This window comes from Mesocricetus auratus, unplaced genomic scaffold, assembly GCF_017639785.1.
Source record: "Mesocricetus auratus isolate SY011 unplaced genomic scaffold, BCM_Maur_2.0 Super-Scaffold_6723, whole genome shotgun sequence".
Lineage (NCBI taxonomy): Eukaryota > Metazoa > Chordata > Mammalia > Rodentia > Cricetidae > Mesocricetus > Mesocricetus auratus.
In genome coordinates, this window is record NW_024429183.1 from 6,898,625 (window position 1) to 6,917,511 (window position 18,887).

General features: G+C 42.1%; 1 protein-coding gene across 9 annotated transcripts in view; it reads left to right on the forward strand.

The window, feature by feature from the left end:
• Cmc2 (C-X9-C motif containing 2) overlaps nt 1-18,465 on the forward strand; it is a 27,035-nt gene extending 8,570 nt beyond the window's left edge. For 4 of the 9 annotated variants that reach the window (XM_040736388.1, XM_040736399.1, XM_040736368.1 and 1 more), the window contains exons 2-6: nt 2,666-2,776; nt 14,031-14,102; nt 16,177-16,239; nt 16,925-16,977; nt 18,115-18,465. In XM_040736388.1, coding sequence (XP_040592322.1) covers nt 2,696-2,776; nt 14,031-14,102; nt 16,177-16,239; nt 16,925-16,977; nt 18,115-18,241 — 396 coding nt within the window. In that variant the 5' untranslated portion in view covers nt 2,666-2,695 and the 3' untranslated portion in view covers nt 18,242-18,465. Of the gene's footprint in view, nt 1-2,665; nt 2,777-14,030; nt 14,103-16,172; nt 16,240-16,924; nt 16,978-18,114 lie in introns of all 9 variants that reach the window. The other 5 variants (XM_040736420.1, XM_005073066.4, XM_013115581.3 and 2 more) reach the window with 4 other exon arrangements.
• Nucleotides 18,466-18,887: the final 422 nt, after the last annotated feature.

The window sequence follows — 18,887 nt, forward strand, 5'->3', positions numbered from 1 at the left end:
TCACCAAGTGGCTCCTGGGGATTGAAACTCAAGTCATCAGGCTTGGCAGCAAGTGACTGTCAGCCGAGCCATCTTGCCAGCCTGGAACTTTTCGTTTTCTTAACTGTGTTCTCTAAAGCGCAAAAGATTTTAATTTTGATGAGATAAAGGAATTTTTATTTTATGGATGATCTATTGATTGATCTAAGAACTCTTTGTCCAACATAATGGCATGCTTTGGTTATTTTCTGCTCCTTCTCTCGGCTATAGCAAAATGCCTAACCAAAAATGTACCTTCTTAACCATTTCCAGACACAGTATGGAGCAGGTTAATGTTTCACAGCAGCCGCCACCATCTTTCATGGCAACATTTTTTCCTTGTGAAAGGGAAACTGCCCCTTACACAACTTTCATGTTTTTTCCCTCAGTGCCTAACATCTGCCACTCGACTTCATACTTTTAACACGTGGACTAAGTATTTCAGGCAATGCTATTAGATATTTCTCTCTCTCTCTCTCTCTCTCTCTCTCTCTCTCTCACTTTTGAGACGGGAATATTTTCTTCAGCATATCCTCAACTTCATCCATGTTGCAGCATGTAGTTACTTTCCTTTTAAGGCTTAATGGTATTCCATAGTGTGTGGCCAAGGTAGTGCTTGCTTACCTACCTGTGTGGACATTCTGGTTGCTTGCTTTGAGGTTGGGAATAATCTGCTATGCATGTGGGTGTCTTAGTATCTCTTCTAGATGCTGCCTGCAGTTCTTTGGGGGGGGGTATATCTTGGAATGGAAGTGCTAGGCCATATAGTAATTCTATTTTCAATTTCCCCTTTTTTGAAAAACAAATCTACTTCCTATGTGTGATGGAGTTCTCTGCATAATGTATGTGCAGTGCTGGCAGGGACCAGAAAAGGGCATTGGCACCCCAGAAGTAGAGTTAGACACCGGTGAGCTGCCTTGTGGGCTCTGGGAACCGAACCTGGGTCCTCTGCAAGAGCAGGAAGCACCCTTCACTGATGAAACTCTGGTTCTTTTCTTTCCCTTTTTGAGACAGTCTTGCTATGTAGCCTAGGCTGTCCCGAGATGTGCTATGCAACTGTATCAGATTGACCTTAAACTTGTTCAGCATCTGCCTCCTGAGTGTTAGGATTGTAGGTGTGGGCCCCCTGTAAAATATTTAGAATGTTTAGATGACTCTCAGAGTAGCCATACCATTTTATGTCACAACAGCAGTGTACAAGGGTTACAGTCTCCCCAGTTTCTTTGCAGCCTCTCCAGCACTTACTTTCCTTTACTTAAAAAAACATGTGTGTGTGTGTGTGTGTGTGTGTGTGTGTGTGTGTGTGTGTGTGCCCGCCCGCGTGCATGCATGTGCCCTTGGAGGACAGAAGAAGGTATGGGATTCCCAGGAGCTGTAGTTAGAGGGGTTGTGAGCTGCCTGATGTGGGTGCTGGGAATGGAACCCAGTTCTGTAAGGACAGCAAGCTCATACCTCCTACCTACTGAGCCATTTCTCAGCACCCATCCCCCTTTCCCCTCAAATTTCTTTTTGTGTGTTTGGTTGGTTGGTTGGTTTAAGAGAGACAGTTTCTCTTGTGTAGCCCTGGCTGTCCTAGAATTCTCTTGGTAGACCAGGCTGGCTAGGAAACTGCCTCTGCTTCCCAAGTGCTGGGATTAAAGAAATGCACCACTATGCTTGGTGACAATAGCTGGCTTCCTTTCTCTCTCCTTTTCCTTTTCTCTTCCTTTCCTTTCCTATCTTTTCTCTTTTTCTTTTGTTTCTCTGTGTAAAGCTCTGGCTGTCCTAGAACTCACTCTGTGGACCAGGCTGGCTACAGACTCATGGAGATTCGCTTCCTACCGCCTCCTGCGTGCTGGGATTAAAGGCATGGGCCACCACAGCTGGCTAACAGTGGCTTTCTTAATAGATTTGGGGTAGTTCTTCTGTTTTCTTTTTTGGGAGATTTTAAGATTAAAACAATTAAGTGGTTCTTGTGGTCATGTTTTTGACTTAGAAAGTGTAGTTAAAAATAGAGTAAATACTATATAACTATAGCAGACACTTTAAAATAATGCATTTCCTTAATCTTGGTTGCTAATTATCTCTTTTGTAGTTGACCAAATAAACTAATTTCTGGACTCTTGGATGTCTGTTTTTGGTGCAATAATTACTTTTGTGCACAGACCTGTTAAATTTGAAAACTGCTTATTGTTTCTCTTCATCATTTAGCTAAGTTTTCCCAACCAGTTAAACCCAGACTGTTTAAAAAGCAGTCTGCATTAATTCACACTAATGTGAGATAGACTTATGGCCCTTTATAACTCTGCTCGAGGAACAAATAAGTTAAAAGAATAAGCAAATTCTTATAGTTGGTAAACTTTCACCTCAATAAGGTGAATAGTAGTCAATTCCAGGAGGGAGAGCAAAGTTTTTAGAGTCCAGCATTGGTGTAGGCAAGTGTTCCTGCATGAGGGCTGCTTTTCCTCTTCAGGACCTGCAGGCTCTCGAAAGCCCAGAAATGTGCTGGCTGTTTCCATCACTGTAAAGGAGCTAAGGCTAGCTTTGATTGCTTGACTCAGGCTACACAGTTGGTTCATGGTTGACTTTATTCTGATAAAGGTCATTGCAGGCTGTCATTGAAAATACAAATGTATTCATGCATACTCAAGCATTCTTGTGTTTACAGGTCGCCCTGCGTTTATTCATCCTCCTAAAGATGCATCCTGACTTGTCTCCACACTTGCACACTGAGGAATGCAACGTCTTGATTAACTTGCTTAAGGAATGTCACAAAAATGTAAGAATTCAGAAGAGTGACCGTAAAGCACAAGTGAAACTTAGGTACAGCACTAATGAGTTCTCCGTTAACACAAAGGGACAATGGCAGTGCATTAGTAACTGGTGTAAGCTACTTGAAACTTTTTGTGTGTGATTCCATGCTATTTATGACTGGCAAGGCAGAGTGCCTGCTCAGTCCTGTGCAGTAGTTGGAATGCATGTCCTTATAGTGAGGTGTGTTACTTCCCTCGTGAAGGATGCTGGGACAGATAGTGCACCTCCAGTTCCTTATCACGTGCCATCATTCTAAGGTTGTCTGCTCCTTGACAGTCACCTTTATGTAAGTATGTGTTAACTAGCTCCAGTTTTTGACTGGCCAGATTTGATGGGTTTACTTAAATCTTGGAAAATTGGAAAGAAGAAAATGAGTCCTTATGGGGACTACATCAAGTGGACACTTTTTTTGTAGATGTTGAATATTTGGTTCATTTTTACAGTTTTACCAAGCATTAGTGTTTTCCTTTAACCTTGTGCTTTTACTTATCTCATGATACTAGATGTATCACATTTAGTAATGGTGACTGCCACTCAGATGAATAAGATTAAGACCCAAAGAATGGGAATATGCCTACAGTCTTTGCCGCAGATGTTTTATTGGGTCAAAGAATGCTGTTGATGATGACAAACTTTGGGCAGACAGTTCACATAATATATATGTGGGTCAAGAATTAGGCGCTCTTATGCTGGGAGATGGGGGCTCACACTTTTAATCCCAGCACTTGGGCGGCAGAGGCAGGTGGATCTCTGAGTTAGAAGCCAGCCTGTTCTACAGAGTGAGTTCTAGGACAGCTAGGTCTACACAGAGAAACCCTGTCTGAAAATAAACAAAAAGAAACAACAGAAAAAGAATTAGGCACTCTCTTGTACACACCCTACCTAACTGGCAAATGAGCCAGGTGATATAAGTGAAATACAACTTAAGGGATTTTAGAGTAAAACCATAAAATGTTGTTTTAAAAAGGAGCTGATTGTGTTGATTTAGTACAGGACATTTCAGTACTGAATATAGTAGCTGTGGGCAAGGACAGAAAAGGAATGGGACTGACAGGGAACCCATGAGACTTCATAGAGTGACAGTTCTGTCTTGTCATTGAGGTCCTTAGCTGAAATGCTAGACATGGATGCCATCTTTTCATATGTGCTGTCTGCCTTAATGAGTTACAGGTCAGGGGTTCCAGTCCTTGCTTTTAAATATTCTTTGTTGGGCTGGCTCGGTAACAGTGCTTGCTGCCAAGCCTGAAGACCTGTATTTGACCCCAGAACCCACATGGTAGAAGGGGAGAACCAACTCCCAACAGCTGTGCTGACATCCATGCATGAGTGTGCACATGATACACACAAATGTCGTTTTTAAAAGTTATTCGGTGTTACATATTACTTGTATATTAACATTTGGTCCCAGACTGTTATAAATTTGAATAATTTCAAGAATTTGGTTCTTATTTTTTCTTTCTAAAACATTCTATACAGTAAAGGTAACATAAAATTCTGGAATGAAAGATATAAAAGTTAACATCATCAATATACATATAAATAATAAACTGTATAGTTTTTTGATTTTTTCAAGACAGGGTTTTTGTGTGTAACCCTGGAACTCACTCTATAAACCAGGCTGGCCTTGAACTCACAGAGATCTGCCTGCTTCTGCCTCCACCTATAAGTGCTGGGATTAAAGGCGTGCACTACCACCACCTGGCTAAAATTTATAATTTTAAGTGTACAGTTTAATGAGTTTGACCAACACCCTTGCCACCATGTTACAGTCAATACAAAATGTCCCCTCACATCAGTGTCCCCACAGGGTTTGCAGTGTTCTTCACATGGGCCCTGGGAACTCAACACTACCTTTTTGTCTGAGTAGATGGGCTTTGCTACTGTGGCATTTGTTGTAAATGTACCCTGTATATCTTCTTGTCCATTGTGCATCTGTTGTAAGGCTGGTATAGGCTGGTATCTGCTGTTTGTTGTGCCATTAACTCAAGGCTCTTATTTCTGGGGATGGTGCATTGCCCGAGCACCACTGTCTACAGCTTTTCTCCATACTGGCTTGTTTGGAGTTGTGCTGTTTTAAATAAAACTGCTATAAACATTTGTTTACAAGCAATTGTATGGACATCTTTTAATTTATCTTGGATGAATGTATAGAGATGGAATGACCAGATTGTGTGGTATCTATAAGAAACTGCCATACTCTTCCGTTGTATACTATTTAATGTTCTCATCAGCACTTGCCTGTTCGTGAGGATGTAGTAATGTCTCCTTTTGGTTTTAAGAGTGTATTTCTCTGAGGGCTAATGATTTTAAGATTTTTTTCATGTTCATTTGGCCACTTATACAATCTTTCCCTCATATTTAAACATTTGAGTTATCTAAATTTTTTTAATAATTTGGCGAATAAATCTGATAAATGTTATTTTTGTCCATTCTGTGGTATTGTTAATTTTTTTTTTTTTTTTTGGTTTTACGAGACAGGGTTTCTCTGTATTGTTTTGGAGGCTGTCGGTCTAGCCTGGCCTCGAACTCACAGAGATCCGCCTGCCTCTGCCTCCCGAGTGCTGGGATTAAAGGCGTGCGCCACCACCGCCCGGCGAATTTTTTTTTTAAAGTATAGGCTGTCCTTGGATTCACAGGGATTCATCTGCCTCTGCCTCCCTAGTGCTGGGGTTAAAAGCGTGTATCACCATACTTGACTTTTCATTTTCTTAAAGATGTATTTCAAAGAGAAACTTATAGATTTGGTAAGGTCATATTTACTTTTTTATGGTTTGTCTGTGTTTTGTGTGTGTGTGTGTGTGTTTTCAAGCTTTCTTAACAATCTTTTTGCGTTTCTTGTGGTCACAAAAATTTTTCGGTTTTTTTAAATAGATTCTTGTAGTTCTGCTTTTTTATGTAGATCTCTGGTGGATGAAGTTCAGTTTCATGGTTGGTGTGAGGTGTGATTTTTGAGGTTCATTGTTTTCCTGATACCTAGTTATCTTAACACCATTGGAGAGACTGTCATGCCCCACTCTCTTACCCTCAATTTATCTTCAAAAATCACCTCACTGTACTTGAATAAGTGTGTTTCTGGCTTTGCAGTCTGCCAAGTCATTCTTATGTCTGGTCTCTCTCTTTTTTAAAAATTGTTTCTCAGCCAGGTGGTGGTGACTCACACCTTTAATCTAGCATGGGGTGGGGGGATGGGGGTAGAGGCAGGTGGATCTCAGCGAGTTTGAGGCCAGCCTGCACTATAGAGTGAGTTCTAGGATGATTCTAAAACTACACAGAGAAAATCTGTCTTGAAAGACTAAAACAAAACAAAATAAATAAATAAAATTATTTTTCTTTTTCAGCTTTTTTAAAGGACTGAGTGTTGCCCGAGTGCTCCTGTTTAGTACTCAGTACTGCGTAAACTGGCTCATGTCTATAATCACAGTATTTACAACAGTGGTCTCAACCTTCCTAGTGCTGCACCTCTTTAATACAGATCCTCATGTTGTGATGACCCCCAATATTAAAATTATTTCATTGCTACTTCATAACTGTACTTTTCCTGCTGTTATGAATTGTTAATCTAAGTATCTGATATTCGACCCTTGTCTGGTCATGACCCACAGGTTGGCAACCATTGGTTTAGAAGATTTGAAGCAGGAGGGTCAGTTTGATTACCCTTACAACATAAGTTTAAGACCAGCGTGAGCTATACAAGATTTTTATCCCAATACATAAACAAAATAACTGTCTTAGTTAAGGTTTTTATTGCTGTGAAGAGACAGCATGAGCATGGCAACTCCTATAAGGCAAACAGTCAATTGAGGGGGCAGCTTACAGTTTGAGAGGTTCAGTCCATTACCGTCATGGTGGGAAGCATGCAAGCAGATGTGGTGCTGCAGCGGAGAGTCCTACATGTTAGGCAACAGGAAGTCAACTGACTCATATGAGAGAAGCTTGAGGAAAAGAGACCTCAAAGCCCTCACCCACAGTGACATGCTTCCTCCAACAGGGCCACACCTCCTAATAGTGCCACTCCCTTTGGGAGCCATTTCCTTTTTTTTTATTAATTTTTATATTCCAATCCCAGTTCCCCTTCCCTCCTTCTTCTCCTCCCACTATTCCACTCTCCCCCCTCCTCCCATCTGCTTCATGGAGAGGGTAAGGCCTCCCCTAAAAAGTCTACTAAGTCTGTCCTATCATCTAGTTGAGGCAGGACAAAGGCACCTCTCCACCCCCCCGCACCCCTTTGTCTAGGTTGGGCAAGGTATCTCTCCATATCGAATAGGTTCCACTAAGTCAGTTTGTACATTAGAGTTAGATCTTAGACTCACTACCAGTGACCTCATATATTATCCCAGCTGCACCATTGTCATCTATATTATGCAGGGTCCCCATTTGTCAGACCTGAGTCAGTGATCTCTCACTAGCTCTGGTCAGCTGATTCTGTTTCCCCATCATGGTCTTGACTCCTTTGTTCATATTATCGCTCCTCTCTCACTTCGATTGGGGGGCCATTTTCTTTCAAACCACTGCAAAAACCTCCTCACCTTTAAAAAAATATTGTGTGCGTGCACGTGTGTGCGTGTGTCTCTGTGTGTGTGTGTGTGTGTGTGTGTGTGTGTGTGTGTGTGTGTGTGTGTGTGTAGAGGCAGATGAAACTTTAAGGAGTTGCTTCTCTCCTTTCACCTAGTTTTGAGACAGGATCTCTCTCATTTCTGCTGTTGTGCTGGGTGAGTGAGCTTCTACCTCATTGTGTCTCTGCTTCCCACATTGCCCTCGTAGTACTGGGATTATAGACTCAGCTTTTTATATGGTTTTGAGGCACCAGCCTCAGGTTGTTAGGTTTATAGGCAAGCACTTTTTTCTGCTGAACTCTCTCCTTGGCCATATATGTCTGGTTTTAGTACCAGTATCACAGTCTTGAATGCCGTTTGCCTTGTGTTGTCTCCATCCCGTTTTCCAGTTGTGTCCTTTCTTTTTAGAGATAGGGTCTCACTGTCTGGCCTGGAGCTCAATCATGTCTTTTTAAAGAGTTGGTTTTGACTGTTGTAGAACCTTTTTTTTTCTTTTCTTTTCTGTTTCGAGACAGGGTTTCTCTGTGTGACAGTCCCAGGTGTCTTGGAACTCACTCTGTATACCAGTCTGGCCTCAAACTCACAGAGTGCTGGGATTAAAGGTGTGCAACACCACGACCTGTTCAAATGAATTTTTTAATAGATGACACCGGAGCAATTGCATAATCGATTGGGAAAAGTTAAAATTAGATCTTTATTTTATACCAGACCTATGAATGTAGTCTAGTGGGTTAGGGGTTTAAATGTCAAAAATAAAATCACAAAATTCTAAGAAAACACCAGTATGTAACCTGAGTGTGAGGAAAGACTGCGTTGCCAGGTCATTAGTCTAGAGTCTGTTTATAAAGTTGTTTCTAGTCAGGTGTGATGGCGAACACCTGTACTCAGGAGCCAGAGGCAGGCGCATCTCTGTGAGTTCAAGGACAACCAAGGCTCTATTACACCGAGAAATCCTGTCTCGAAAAAAACCCAAACCAGAAACAAATGAAGTTGTTCTTTTCTCCTTTCCATGGTTCTTTGAAAGAAAGTTACTGTGTGCATTTAAAGCCTAGTGAATTAAGTTCTTCCCCCTTGATGGTACAGTATCTATATAGTTATGTATGTTTTTGAATCTGTGTTATAGATTTGTCCTACTTATTTAGTGTTAACACTGTGGACTCATGCCAAAAGGGTTATAGTCTAGTACAATTTTGTTGGCCAGGCTGATTCAGCTTTGGGCACTAGGTGTGTCCTTCAGTGTGCTGTGGACAGTGGTTAAAATAAAGAGAAGCTAGTGGTAGCTCAGGCCCTTACTCAGGTAGGGTATGATATACTCAAGAGGCAGAGGCAGGAAGATCAGGAGTTCAAGGGCAGCCCACTTACACCTTTAGCTGGGCATGGTGACATATACCTTTAATCGCTGTACTCAGAAATGTGCCACGAGTAGAACTAGATAATTATAACTGTATTCCAGATGAGTCAGACCAAAGGGAAGGATGACTGAAGTCAAATAGTTTGAACATAGGCCAAGGATGGAGGTGCTGTTGGTAGAGTATGACTTTGGCAGTGGCCAGCAATTCGAAAAGTGCCTTCCAGTGTTCTGCATACCCCAGAGTTGAGCAGTAAGAAACTGCTCCCAGAATCGCACCACACTGGAGCAGCATCATTGGAGCCTGACAGCCCCTCCTGCTCACAGTAGAACTAAGCCCCTGGCTTTGCATGTGATGTAACCGGGGTGTGCCATATGTGCACTTTGATAGAATTTGTGCTAAAGCTGCAACCTTCTGCCTTTTCCTGCACTCTCTGAGGATGCTCACTAGTTTAATTGATAGGATGGTAGACCAAGTTGTCTAGCTTCTGGCCCCAATATGCGTAGCTGTTTTAATCTTTCTCTGTTATGAGGCTGTCAAGCTGGATGTTCCTTTCCATGCGGGGATTCTGCAGTGCTCTGGTTCTCTTGAAGTACAGGGCCCCTTCATCTCTGCAGAGCTTGCCTTGCTGTGCTTTCATCATTTTCACCGTGTTTTATGGTTTTTCTGTTGTCTTTGCAGCCACATGTCATTTCCATGGCCGTCAGTATCTACAGGCTGCCTCTGATCTACTGGCCTGTTTTGCCTACATTTGTCAGCAAGACTCAAATCATCTAAGTACAGAATGTAAAGCAGCTGCTTTCCTCAAAGTCACTTGGAAGTCCTTAGTGTTGTTTTTTTCAGATTTATAAAGGCAATATTTAAGTAATACATGTCTTTGTAGACAGTCTGAAAACCCCAAAAAGCATCAAGGAAACAGATGCTACCATTCCTTTGCCACCCAGAAATAAAGTCACTAAGGATAGGTTTTACCAGGCATTTTTTTCTTATCTCTGTGTTTCCCCCTTTTTGTGGGGAGTCTTCCTATTAACATTTTAAAAGACTCACATCTTTCCCTTGCTGAGAACACAAACACATAAACCTTCCAGGCTTCAGGGCTGACTGGAAGGTGTGTTTTCTTTTTTCTCTTTCAGTTGATTTTCAGCTCTGCTGGAGGATGCTGAGCCAGCTGAGGTCACTGGTGAGTGCATGGTTAAACTCAGTGGCCATCTTCAGTCACCTTGCCTCTCCAGGCCAGCATTTGATCCCTTTTGCAACCTTGTCTCTTCCCTGGTTTTACTTAGTCTTGACTATGCTTGGTCTCCTTGGTAGTCTTGCCTGTTTCTCAACTATACCTCCTGAGAAATTTTTCTGTGATTTGGGCAACTGAAATCTATAGCTCAAACATTTTTTTTTCTGAATTCTGTTTACCTCTACTCTACATTAACTCCATGGATTAACTGTTCCACATACAAATTCAACTTATCCAGACAGACTCAGCTCTTTTTAAACTGTTCCCCCTTTTCTGTCTTAGTGACATCTTCTTGTCAAAGCCAGAAACCGGTGTTGTCTCTAATTCTGTCTGCCCTGCTTCTCCCCAGCCTCTGGGGACATCTGCTGTCACCCTTGTGGAAGGGTGAGAGTGAGCAGAACAGATAAGTACTTAGATGATTGGGGGAGTTTTCAAGTATTTAAATTCAGTATTGTTGTTGTTGTTTTACGAGACAAGGTTTCTCTGTGTAATAGCCCTGGCTGTCCTGGAACTTGCTTTGTAGACCAAGCTGGCCTCAAACTCAGAGATCAGCCTGCCTTTGCCTCCTGAACACTGGGTTAAGGGCATGTGCTACCACTACCTGGCTTCAAGTATTTAAATTTATATCAAAATATTATGTCTATTTTATTGAGTTCTTTGACAGTTTCATATGTGTATACAGTTCTTTCTGTTTATTCTCACCCCTCATCCTCTGTACCTCTCCTCCATACCTCTATCATCCCTTCTCACCAGTCTCTGCCCCCATTCATGCTTTGTTTTGTTTTGTTTTATTACCATTGATTTTAACCAAGACCACCCATGTGCATCTCCTGATGACAAATCTTGGGACCCCCAGGGTGTTCCTGAACTACAGCACTGTTGTATAGAAGTGGCTCCATTTTGTCTTCACTCTGCAATGAGAGAAGGGTTAGGGTTCACCTCATTCACTGCTAATACCCTGGTGCCTGGTAACTTTTCTCTATATAAAAGATGCTCAGTTACTCCTTTGGGTTGGTTTCTGGAATACACATCCAGTACTAGCAGGTACAAGGAAACTTTAGTCCATGGGTACTTTGTACCAGTTCCCCTTGGGTATTTGGGCTTGACATTTCCACTTAACAAAGTGTAATTCTCATTTGGGCTTAGCTCATGTAGAGGTGAAAAGACAAGAGTTAGCTTTTATCTTAGATTTTAAGAATGAGATATGTGTATACAGGGTGGTTGAAGCGATGCTCAGTTGGTAAATGCTAACTTCAAGTGTGAAGGCTGAATTCTGAGGCAAGCACCTGTGTAAAAGCTGGGCACAGCAATGTGGGCCTGTGATTGGCCTGGGCAGGTTCAGGCAAGAGGATCCCTGGGGCTTGCTAGCCAACCAGTGTAGCCCAATTGGAAAACTCCAGGCTCAGGAGAGACCTTGACTCAAAAAATAAGGTGGAGAGAGATTGAAGAAAACACCAACATCAACCTCTGGCCTCCACACGTTTACATACAGGATCATGGTCACACATGTACATGCATTGAGGTGGGGAGATGTGTGTGTGTGTGTGTGTGTATACACACACACATACATGGGGTGCTGTAGACACTAACACTATGCTATGAAGTGTCATGTTTTATTTTTTATTGGAAATGGTGAAAACGTATTTTCCCTGTTTATTTGTTGTCACAGAAGTCATTTAGGTAAAACACAGGATATGCTTGTTCTGAAAAGGCTATTAGGTAACAGAGAGGAAATTCTGAACTGTTCTAAGTGTTTATTGGAACAACTGTGACCGTTTATTCAGTGTCGACCTGAGAAGTGCTTCTGTAGTGGTGGAGGAGGAAAGAGGAATAGCACAAGGCGTCGCTTACTAATTATGTGTTGTCTGGTTCCCATGAAAGCCATAATTAGGAAGAGAGAAACCCTGTTTATTACAGGCACAAGTTCAGCATTTACAGCAGATCATTATTGCAGATCACTGTGCTGCCCGCCCCGCCTTAAACAATGTGACGTGCAAATACCCTGATTTTACTGAAGCCCGGGCCCTTGGTGCCAGCTCAGCATCTGCCATGCAGCATTCGTAGTTTTGGCAACAGGGTTTGAAACCTACGTTAGATTTTTAGTTTTGCTCTTCCAACAAAGCAGACTTTGTTGCACCATATACATGCAGGGCCCATGGAGGCCAGAAGAGGGCGTTATTCATTGGAGCAGGAATTACAACCCCTTGTTAGCCTTTGAATAGATCAGGGTCTCCTGTAAGGGCAGGGGCTGAGCCATTGATCCAGCCCCAACACAGGTTTTTCTTATAAACTAGTGGCTTATTTATTTGGCCTATACAGCATCTAATAATACAGTATATGTCTGATATATTTTGATGACATTTGGGATAGAGGCACATGAGAAAGTAGCTTTGGTAGTAAGCATTTTATTAAATGTCTTTTATTGTTTTGGTTTTTCGAGACAGGGCTTTTCTGTGTAGTTTTGTACACCAGGCTGGCCTTAAACTCACAGAGATCCACCTGCCTCTGCCTCCCGAGTGCTGTTAAAGGCATGGGCCCACCACTGCCTGGCTCTATTAAATAACTGAAAAAAAAAATTAACCACACACACACACTGCCTGCATGCATGAGTACTTGTGTGCATAGAGGCCAGAAGAGAGCATGGGGTCGGTCCCCTGAAACTGGAATTATACCTATTTGTTGGTTCTGGGAATTGGATTTGAGCCTTCTACAAGAGTAGCAGGTACTCTTAACCAGATTTATATCTTCAGCCCCTTAAATAACTTTTATGGATCAATGTTTGCGTGTGAAGTCAGTATTCATGTCACTGAGGCTGCGTTGCAGCCACATCCCTCTAATAGGGATGGGATGGTGCATGCTAGTTAAGGAAGTGGTTTAGGTGATTAAACTTTTTTTTATAAATTTATTTGTTTTTCATATTCCAATCCCAGTTCTCCCTCCTCTCCTCCTCCTCCTCTCCCCTGCCGCCCCAATCCCACCTTCCATCTGCTCCTCAGAGAAAATAAAGCCTCCTCTATGATGTCAACTAAGTCTGTCCTATCACCTTGTTGAGGCAGGGCCAAGCGGTCCCCTCTCCCCCATGTCTAGGCTGGGCAAGGTATCTCTCCATAGAGATAGACAGTTTGTGCATTATAGTTAGATCTTGGTCCCACTGCCAATGGCTTCATATACTACCCAAGCCATACCATTGTCACCTGTATTCAGGGGTCCTAGTTCAGTCCTATGCCAGTTCCCCAGTTGACAGTATGGAGTCAGTGATCTCTTACTACCTATGGTCCGCTGATTCTGTGGGTTTCCCCATCATGGTCTTGATTCCTTGTTCATATTAAAAACTTCTTAATTCTTTAATTATGTGTATATGTTTTTCAGTAAGAGCACATGCATGTGGCTACCTTTGGAGGCCAGAGGCATTGGATTCCTCTGGAGATAGAGTTACAGATGGTTGTGAGCTGCCCCTTGTGGGTGTTAGGAACTGAACGTGGGTTCCGGAAGAGTAGCAAGTACTCTTTACTGTTGAGTTATCTCTCCTGCTCTGTGATTAAACTTCTCTACTCTTCTATGTTTTTGTAAGATTTTAATAGATTAAGAGGCCTTTTTGTTTTTTTAAACTAAGAAAAGTGTGTGTGTGTGTGTGTGTGTGTGTGTGTGCACATAAGTGTGGAGGCCGATGTCTGATGTCTTTATCACTTCACCCTGTTTTTGAGACAAGGTCTCTTACTAACCTGGAACTCATGGATTCAGCTAGGTGACTGACCAGTGACCGCCCCCCCCCAGGATCTTCCTGTCCCCACCTTCCTGGGCTGCCCAAATTTTATGTGGGTGCTGGAGGTGTAACTCGTCCTTGTGCTTACAAGCATTCCACCCACCAAGACACCTCATAATTCACATTTGATGTTATTTCTGTCCTGCAAACAGTCATTCCTGCCATGGAGGGAGGATGGGTAGCTTCCCTGAGTATTTTAACTCTTAATTGTTTACTGACAGAGCCACATCGTAGACCTCATATCCATAGAGCATCTGTTTATGTTCTGTGTTTCAGAGATGTTAGCATAGAGATGAAATATTTTACCCCTTTCTCCCCTTTAGCACAACATTCTGAAATTTTTTGGTCATTGCAATGATCTTGACCGGGAAATGAGAAAGTGCTTGAAGAATGAGGTAAGAACCGTGTAAATTGTAACATTTTTGAATATTATGTTGTTGTCATTATTAAATTTCCTATAATTTTAGTCTAGCAGAAAATCAACCTGATCTACAAGAGCTAGTTCCAGGACAGCCTCCAAAGTCACAGAGAAATCGTGTCTTGAAAAAAGGGAAAAAGAAAATGAATGGAATTCTTTTTAAAACCAAGAGGACTGAACCTTTCATTGGGAACAACTTTAGAACATTGTCCTCTATCTTACTTAGGGTTTCTTTTGCTATGAAGAAACACCATGACCACAGCAACTCTTTTTTTTATTTTTATTTTTTTGGTTTTTCGAGACAGGGTTTCTCCGTATTGTTTTGGAGGCTGGACCACAACAACTCATAAGGAAAACATTTAATTGAGGTGGCAGCTTAGTTTCAGAGGCTTAGTCCATTATCATCATGGCTGGGAGTATGGTGGCATGCAGGCAGATATGGTTGGTGTTGGAGAGGTAGCTGAGAGTTCTTACATTTTGACTCACAGGCATCAGGAAGTGTCTTACACACTGGGCATGACTTGAGCATATATGCGACCTCGAAGCTGGCCCCTCTAGGAACACACTTCCTCCAACAAGATCACACCTACTCCAACAAGGGCACACCTGCCATTAGTGCCACTCTCTTTGGGGGGCATTTTCTTTCAAACCACCATACCCCCTTCCATGCACACAAGTGGAGAAGGCATCTTTGCTTTCATTGAAAAATTCAAGGTGAAAGAAATCAAGCCTCAAGAAATCAAGCCCCTGGCATCAAGCAGATACTTTGGTGACAGTGATTAGTTGGTTTGTAGGTAACCAAGAGTCTTTGGGTCTCAGTTTCCTTTAGTAAAGTGAGGAGGCTAAAAGTAGGTTCTTTCCATCTTTAATGAGAATCTTGGATTCTTTGTGTTGTGAGCAAGCCACGGGGCTCTTATATGATTATCTCCTGACACTGGTTTACCTACAGCCCCATCTTTTGGAGACATTTTCTCAGTGGAGGCTTTCTCCTCTCTGATGACTCTAGTTTGTGTCAAGTTGACTTAAAACTAGGTAGTACAACTCCCCTGTGTTTTTTGTTTTTTTGTTTTTTGTTTTTATGAGACAGCGTTTCTCTGTATTGTTTTGGAGGCTGTCGGTCCAGCCCGGCCTCGAACTCACAGAGATCCGCCTGCCTCTGCCTCCCGAGTGCTGGGATTAAAGGCATGCGCCACCACCGCCCGGCCTCCCCCTGTGTTTAATGTTGTTTCATTCTGCAGCTTATGAATGTTGTCCTGAACAGTCTTTCTTCTCTACTCCCGAGTCTGCTCTGCTCTTCTTTAGTTCCTGTGTTCTCAAGTGTGGCTCCACTTGGTAGTGGTGGTGGCAAACACCCTTAATCCCAGCACAGAGGTAGGCGGATCTCTGAGTTTGAGGTCATCCTGGTCTACAAAGCAAGTTCCAGGACAGCCAGGGCTTATCTCAAAAAACAAAAACAAAAAGTTTGGACCTTTTAAAAAAAAAGTAAGTGTATGTGTGTGGGTATGTGCACATGCTCAGAAGCTAGAGATGGTTGTGAGCTGCCTGACATGAGTGCTGGGAACTGAGATTGGGTCCTCTGCAACAGTTAGGCTCCAAACCAGTGAGCCATGTTCACCCCCAGTGTGTTGAAGTATTTCATGCCCCTTTGAAAGGGTCTACCTGTTTCTGGCCCCCTCTCTCTGCTGTCTGCATTTGCTGTTACTGCATTTGCACCTCCTTTGTTCCTGTTCTTCATTGTTTGGTTAACGACCATCTTATTCTGTCTTGGGAGTGACTTTACATTCACCCTTCCTCCCTTTTTGTCCAAGGGCCATCTTGACTTCCTACATTAGTATAGACTTTACTTCAGTGTGCTCTATAATCTTAATGACTTGCTACACGTGTAACCTTCTGAACACTTTTTACCTGTAGACTCCCTTCTCTCTTGGTTGCTGCAGAAAGTCCAGTGTCAAATCTTTTTTCCTAGAGCACATGTTGTCTGTGTTCTAGAATAGCGTTTTGTACTGTTTTCTCCCAAATAGTCCTATTGTTCTGTTTTGTTTTTGAGACAGGATCTCATAGAACCCATACTGCCTTGGCCTCCTGCACCTACAAATTTGGTTGAAGAGCCCCTGGTAAGGTTCTCCCTTACCTCTTCCCTGGTATTGATTGATTAATTGATTGATTGATCGATTTATTTATTTATTTGGGCAGGATTTTTCTGTGTAGCTCAGTTTTCTAGACTCACAGTTCTTTGGACTCAGCCAGAATTACAAGTATGATCTGTCATACCTAGCCTGGAGTAACCTGTTGGTGAAGAAAACAGTTTGAAAAACTGTTGTTCAAAGGCTGAGAACATGGCTCATTGGGAGGGTGCTTGTGGTCAAGTAGATCACCTAAATTCCATCACTGGGATATGCATGGTTTGGAAGGAGAGAATGAACTCCTAAAAGTTATCCTCTGGCCTCCTCACTTGAGCGATGACATATGTGCACTCACACACATAAACAAAGAGAAAATAAATGTAATTTCTTTGTTTGTTTTTTGAGATAGGGTCCCACTATGTAGCTCTGGCTGTTTTGGAATTAATTTTGTAGACCAAGCTGTCCTCAAATTCACAGAGGTCTACCTACTTCTGCCTCCTAAGTGCTGGGATTAAAGCTGTATGCCATTATGTCTAGCAGTAAATGTAATTTTTAAAAGCTGCCCTTCAAAAGGATTTATATAGTTTTTCAATCAAAATCTTTAGTTTGAAATTGTATTGATTGAAACTTAATGGTTATGTGACCTGGCTCTTTGTGTTTGTGGTTTCTTCCCCAGACAAGAGGAGTTCAAAATTTGAAAATCTTCATATTTTTCTTCTTGGGAATAGGGTAGGAATTCAGTCAAGTCCTTGCTTAGATATTACTAAATCTATTTTTGTGTCCTTCCTTTCCACGTCTCTGACTCCTAAAAGATGTTCCATTGTTGATATATGTTCACGTTTTAATTCATTTTCTCTCTTTTCCCTTTCCTGGGGGGAGGGGAGAATAATTAACTTATTTTTAAAAATACATCTCTATCTATCTATCTATCTATCTTTCTATCTGTCATCTGTCTGTCTGTCTAGGTAGCATATAAACACACGTATATTAAAGCATTCCATTTTGAATGTAGGTTAATATGCATGTGAGAAAATCAAAATGCTCTTCCATAAAAGTGGCTGCATGCTCTATTACCTGTAACCTATAATGGCTGCTGACCATATGTTCATACAGGTACTGCAGTTGTAAACTTCCAAGGTGAAATCTGCATTGAGAGCAAGCCATTTGCACAAGCTTAGGGTTTGTGGAGGATCAAGTATGGTGACAGTTAATGATGGAAAAATCCTGGAATGTTCACCTGTTGTAAATTACCATGGATATCAGTGGGAGACTGTGACTACCAAGAGCTGTTTCCTTTTCATAATGTTTAGAGAAACATATCAGAAGTAGGCTCCCTCACCTGTCTGCCAGTCACTAACTTGACTGAGTATTTTGTTCAATTCTAGATCTGAATTTTTAATAGAGTGTTACTATTAAAGTGCCCTGTAGGATAAGCCATTTTTCAGGCAACAGAAGAAAAAGGCCACTTCCTGTAAACTCTTGGAGAAAATATTTGGCCTAGAAAAGAGGAAAAGAGGGTCACTGTTGGCCATCAGTTACTTGAAGATTAAAGCAGGCAAGGGTAATGGAAGGTAGGAGGGGAGTTTACCACACAGCAGCTGAATAGGCTGCTCTCAAGGTAGTGACCCCAGTGATTAGACAGAGGAGCTGCTGGCAGCAGGGGCCGAATACATCTGTCCAAAATGCCCCTTGACTTTGGGAGGAACTTGATGCAGTGGCCATCCATGCTGCTGTTGACAAGTCTGTGTTGAACAAGGGATCACTACTTCTAGTGGCAGGTTCCATGAATGAAAGACAGAGTTTCGTCAGTAAAAACACTCATTATTTTGCTTAACTTGTTTCCACTTCTCTCCCTTTTCCTTCCAGTATACAGAAAGGAGGACCAGGAGCAGGGAGCATGGTATTGCAATGCGAAAGAGGCTTTCTGATCTTCCAGAGGAAGCTGGAAGATAGGTTTACAGCCTTGACTGGGAGACCTGAAGACAGTTGGTAGCTGGAAAAATCGCTTCGTTTTTAGTCTCTACAGCCCTTTGAATGAAAAGTGACCCATGAAGAGCTGAACTATGGAGGAACATGAGAATGTGGATTCTCAGTACTTGTTGAACAAAAGCCTTCAGTGCCGTGGGCTGTGCCTGCAGGACAGTTTCAGCTGCTACTGCCCTGAGTCTCCATCCACCGGGTACTGACTCACCTCCCCAATAAAGTAATCGGACAGTGTTGTCCTCCTTTTCTTTAACCCTCTCGGGGCAAGAGAGAAAGTGGTGCCAATAGGTTTATTTGAGAGCATGGTAGTTGACGATTAGGCTCTGAAGACAAAAACTAGCATGGGAATTCCAGCAGAGTTAACTATACAAAGTTCCCAATCTTTTTATCTTTTTAAGGAGACAGTTTTGAAAGATCACATATTTCTAATTAGCTCTCCAATTATGGATGGAAAAATACTTGAAAAAATTGGACCTGTAGTGGACTGTACATGTTTCTTGACACTCCTTAAATAATACAGCATAACAACTGCTTATACAGTCTTCATATTAGGCATTAAGTAAGCTGGGGTTGGTGTGGCCACAGGTGAAAATGTATAGGTTTTATGCAAATACTTTGCCCTTAAGGGATTTGAACATCTGCAGATTTGAGTAGTG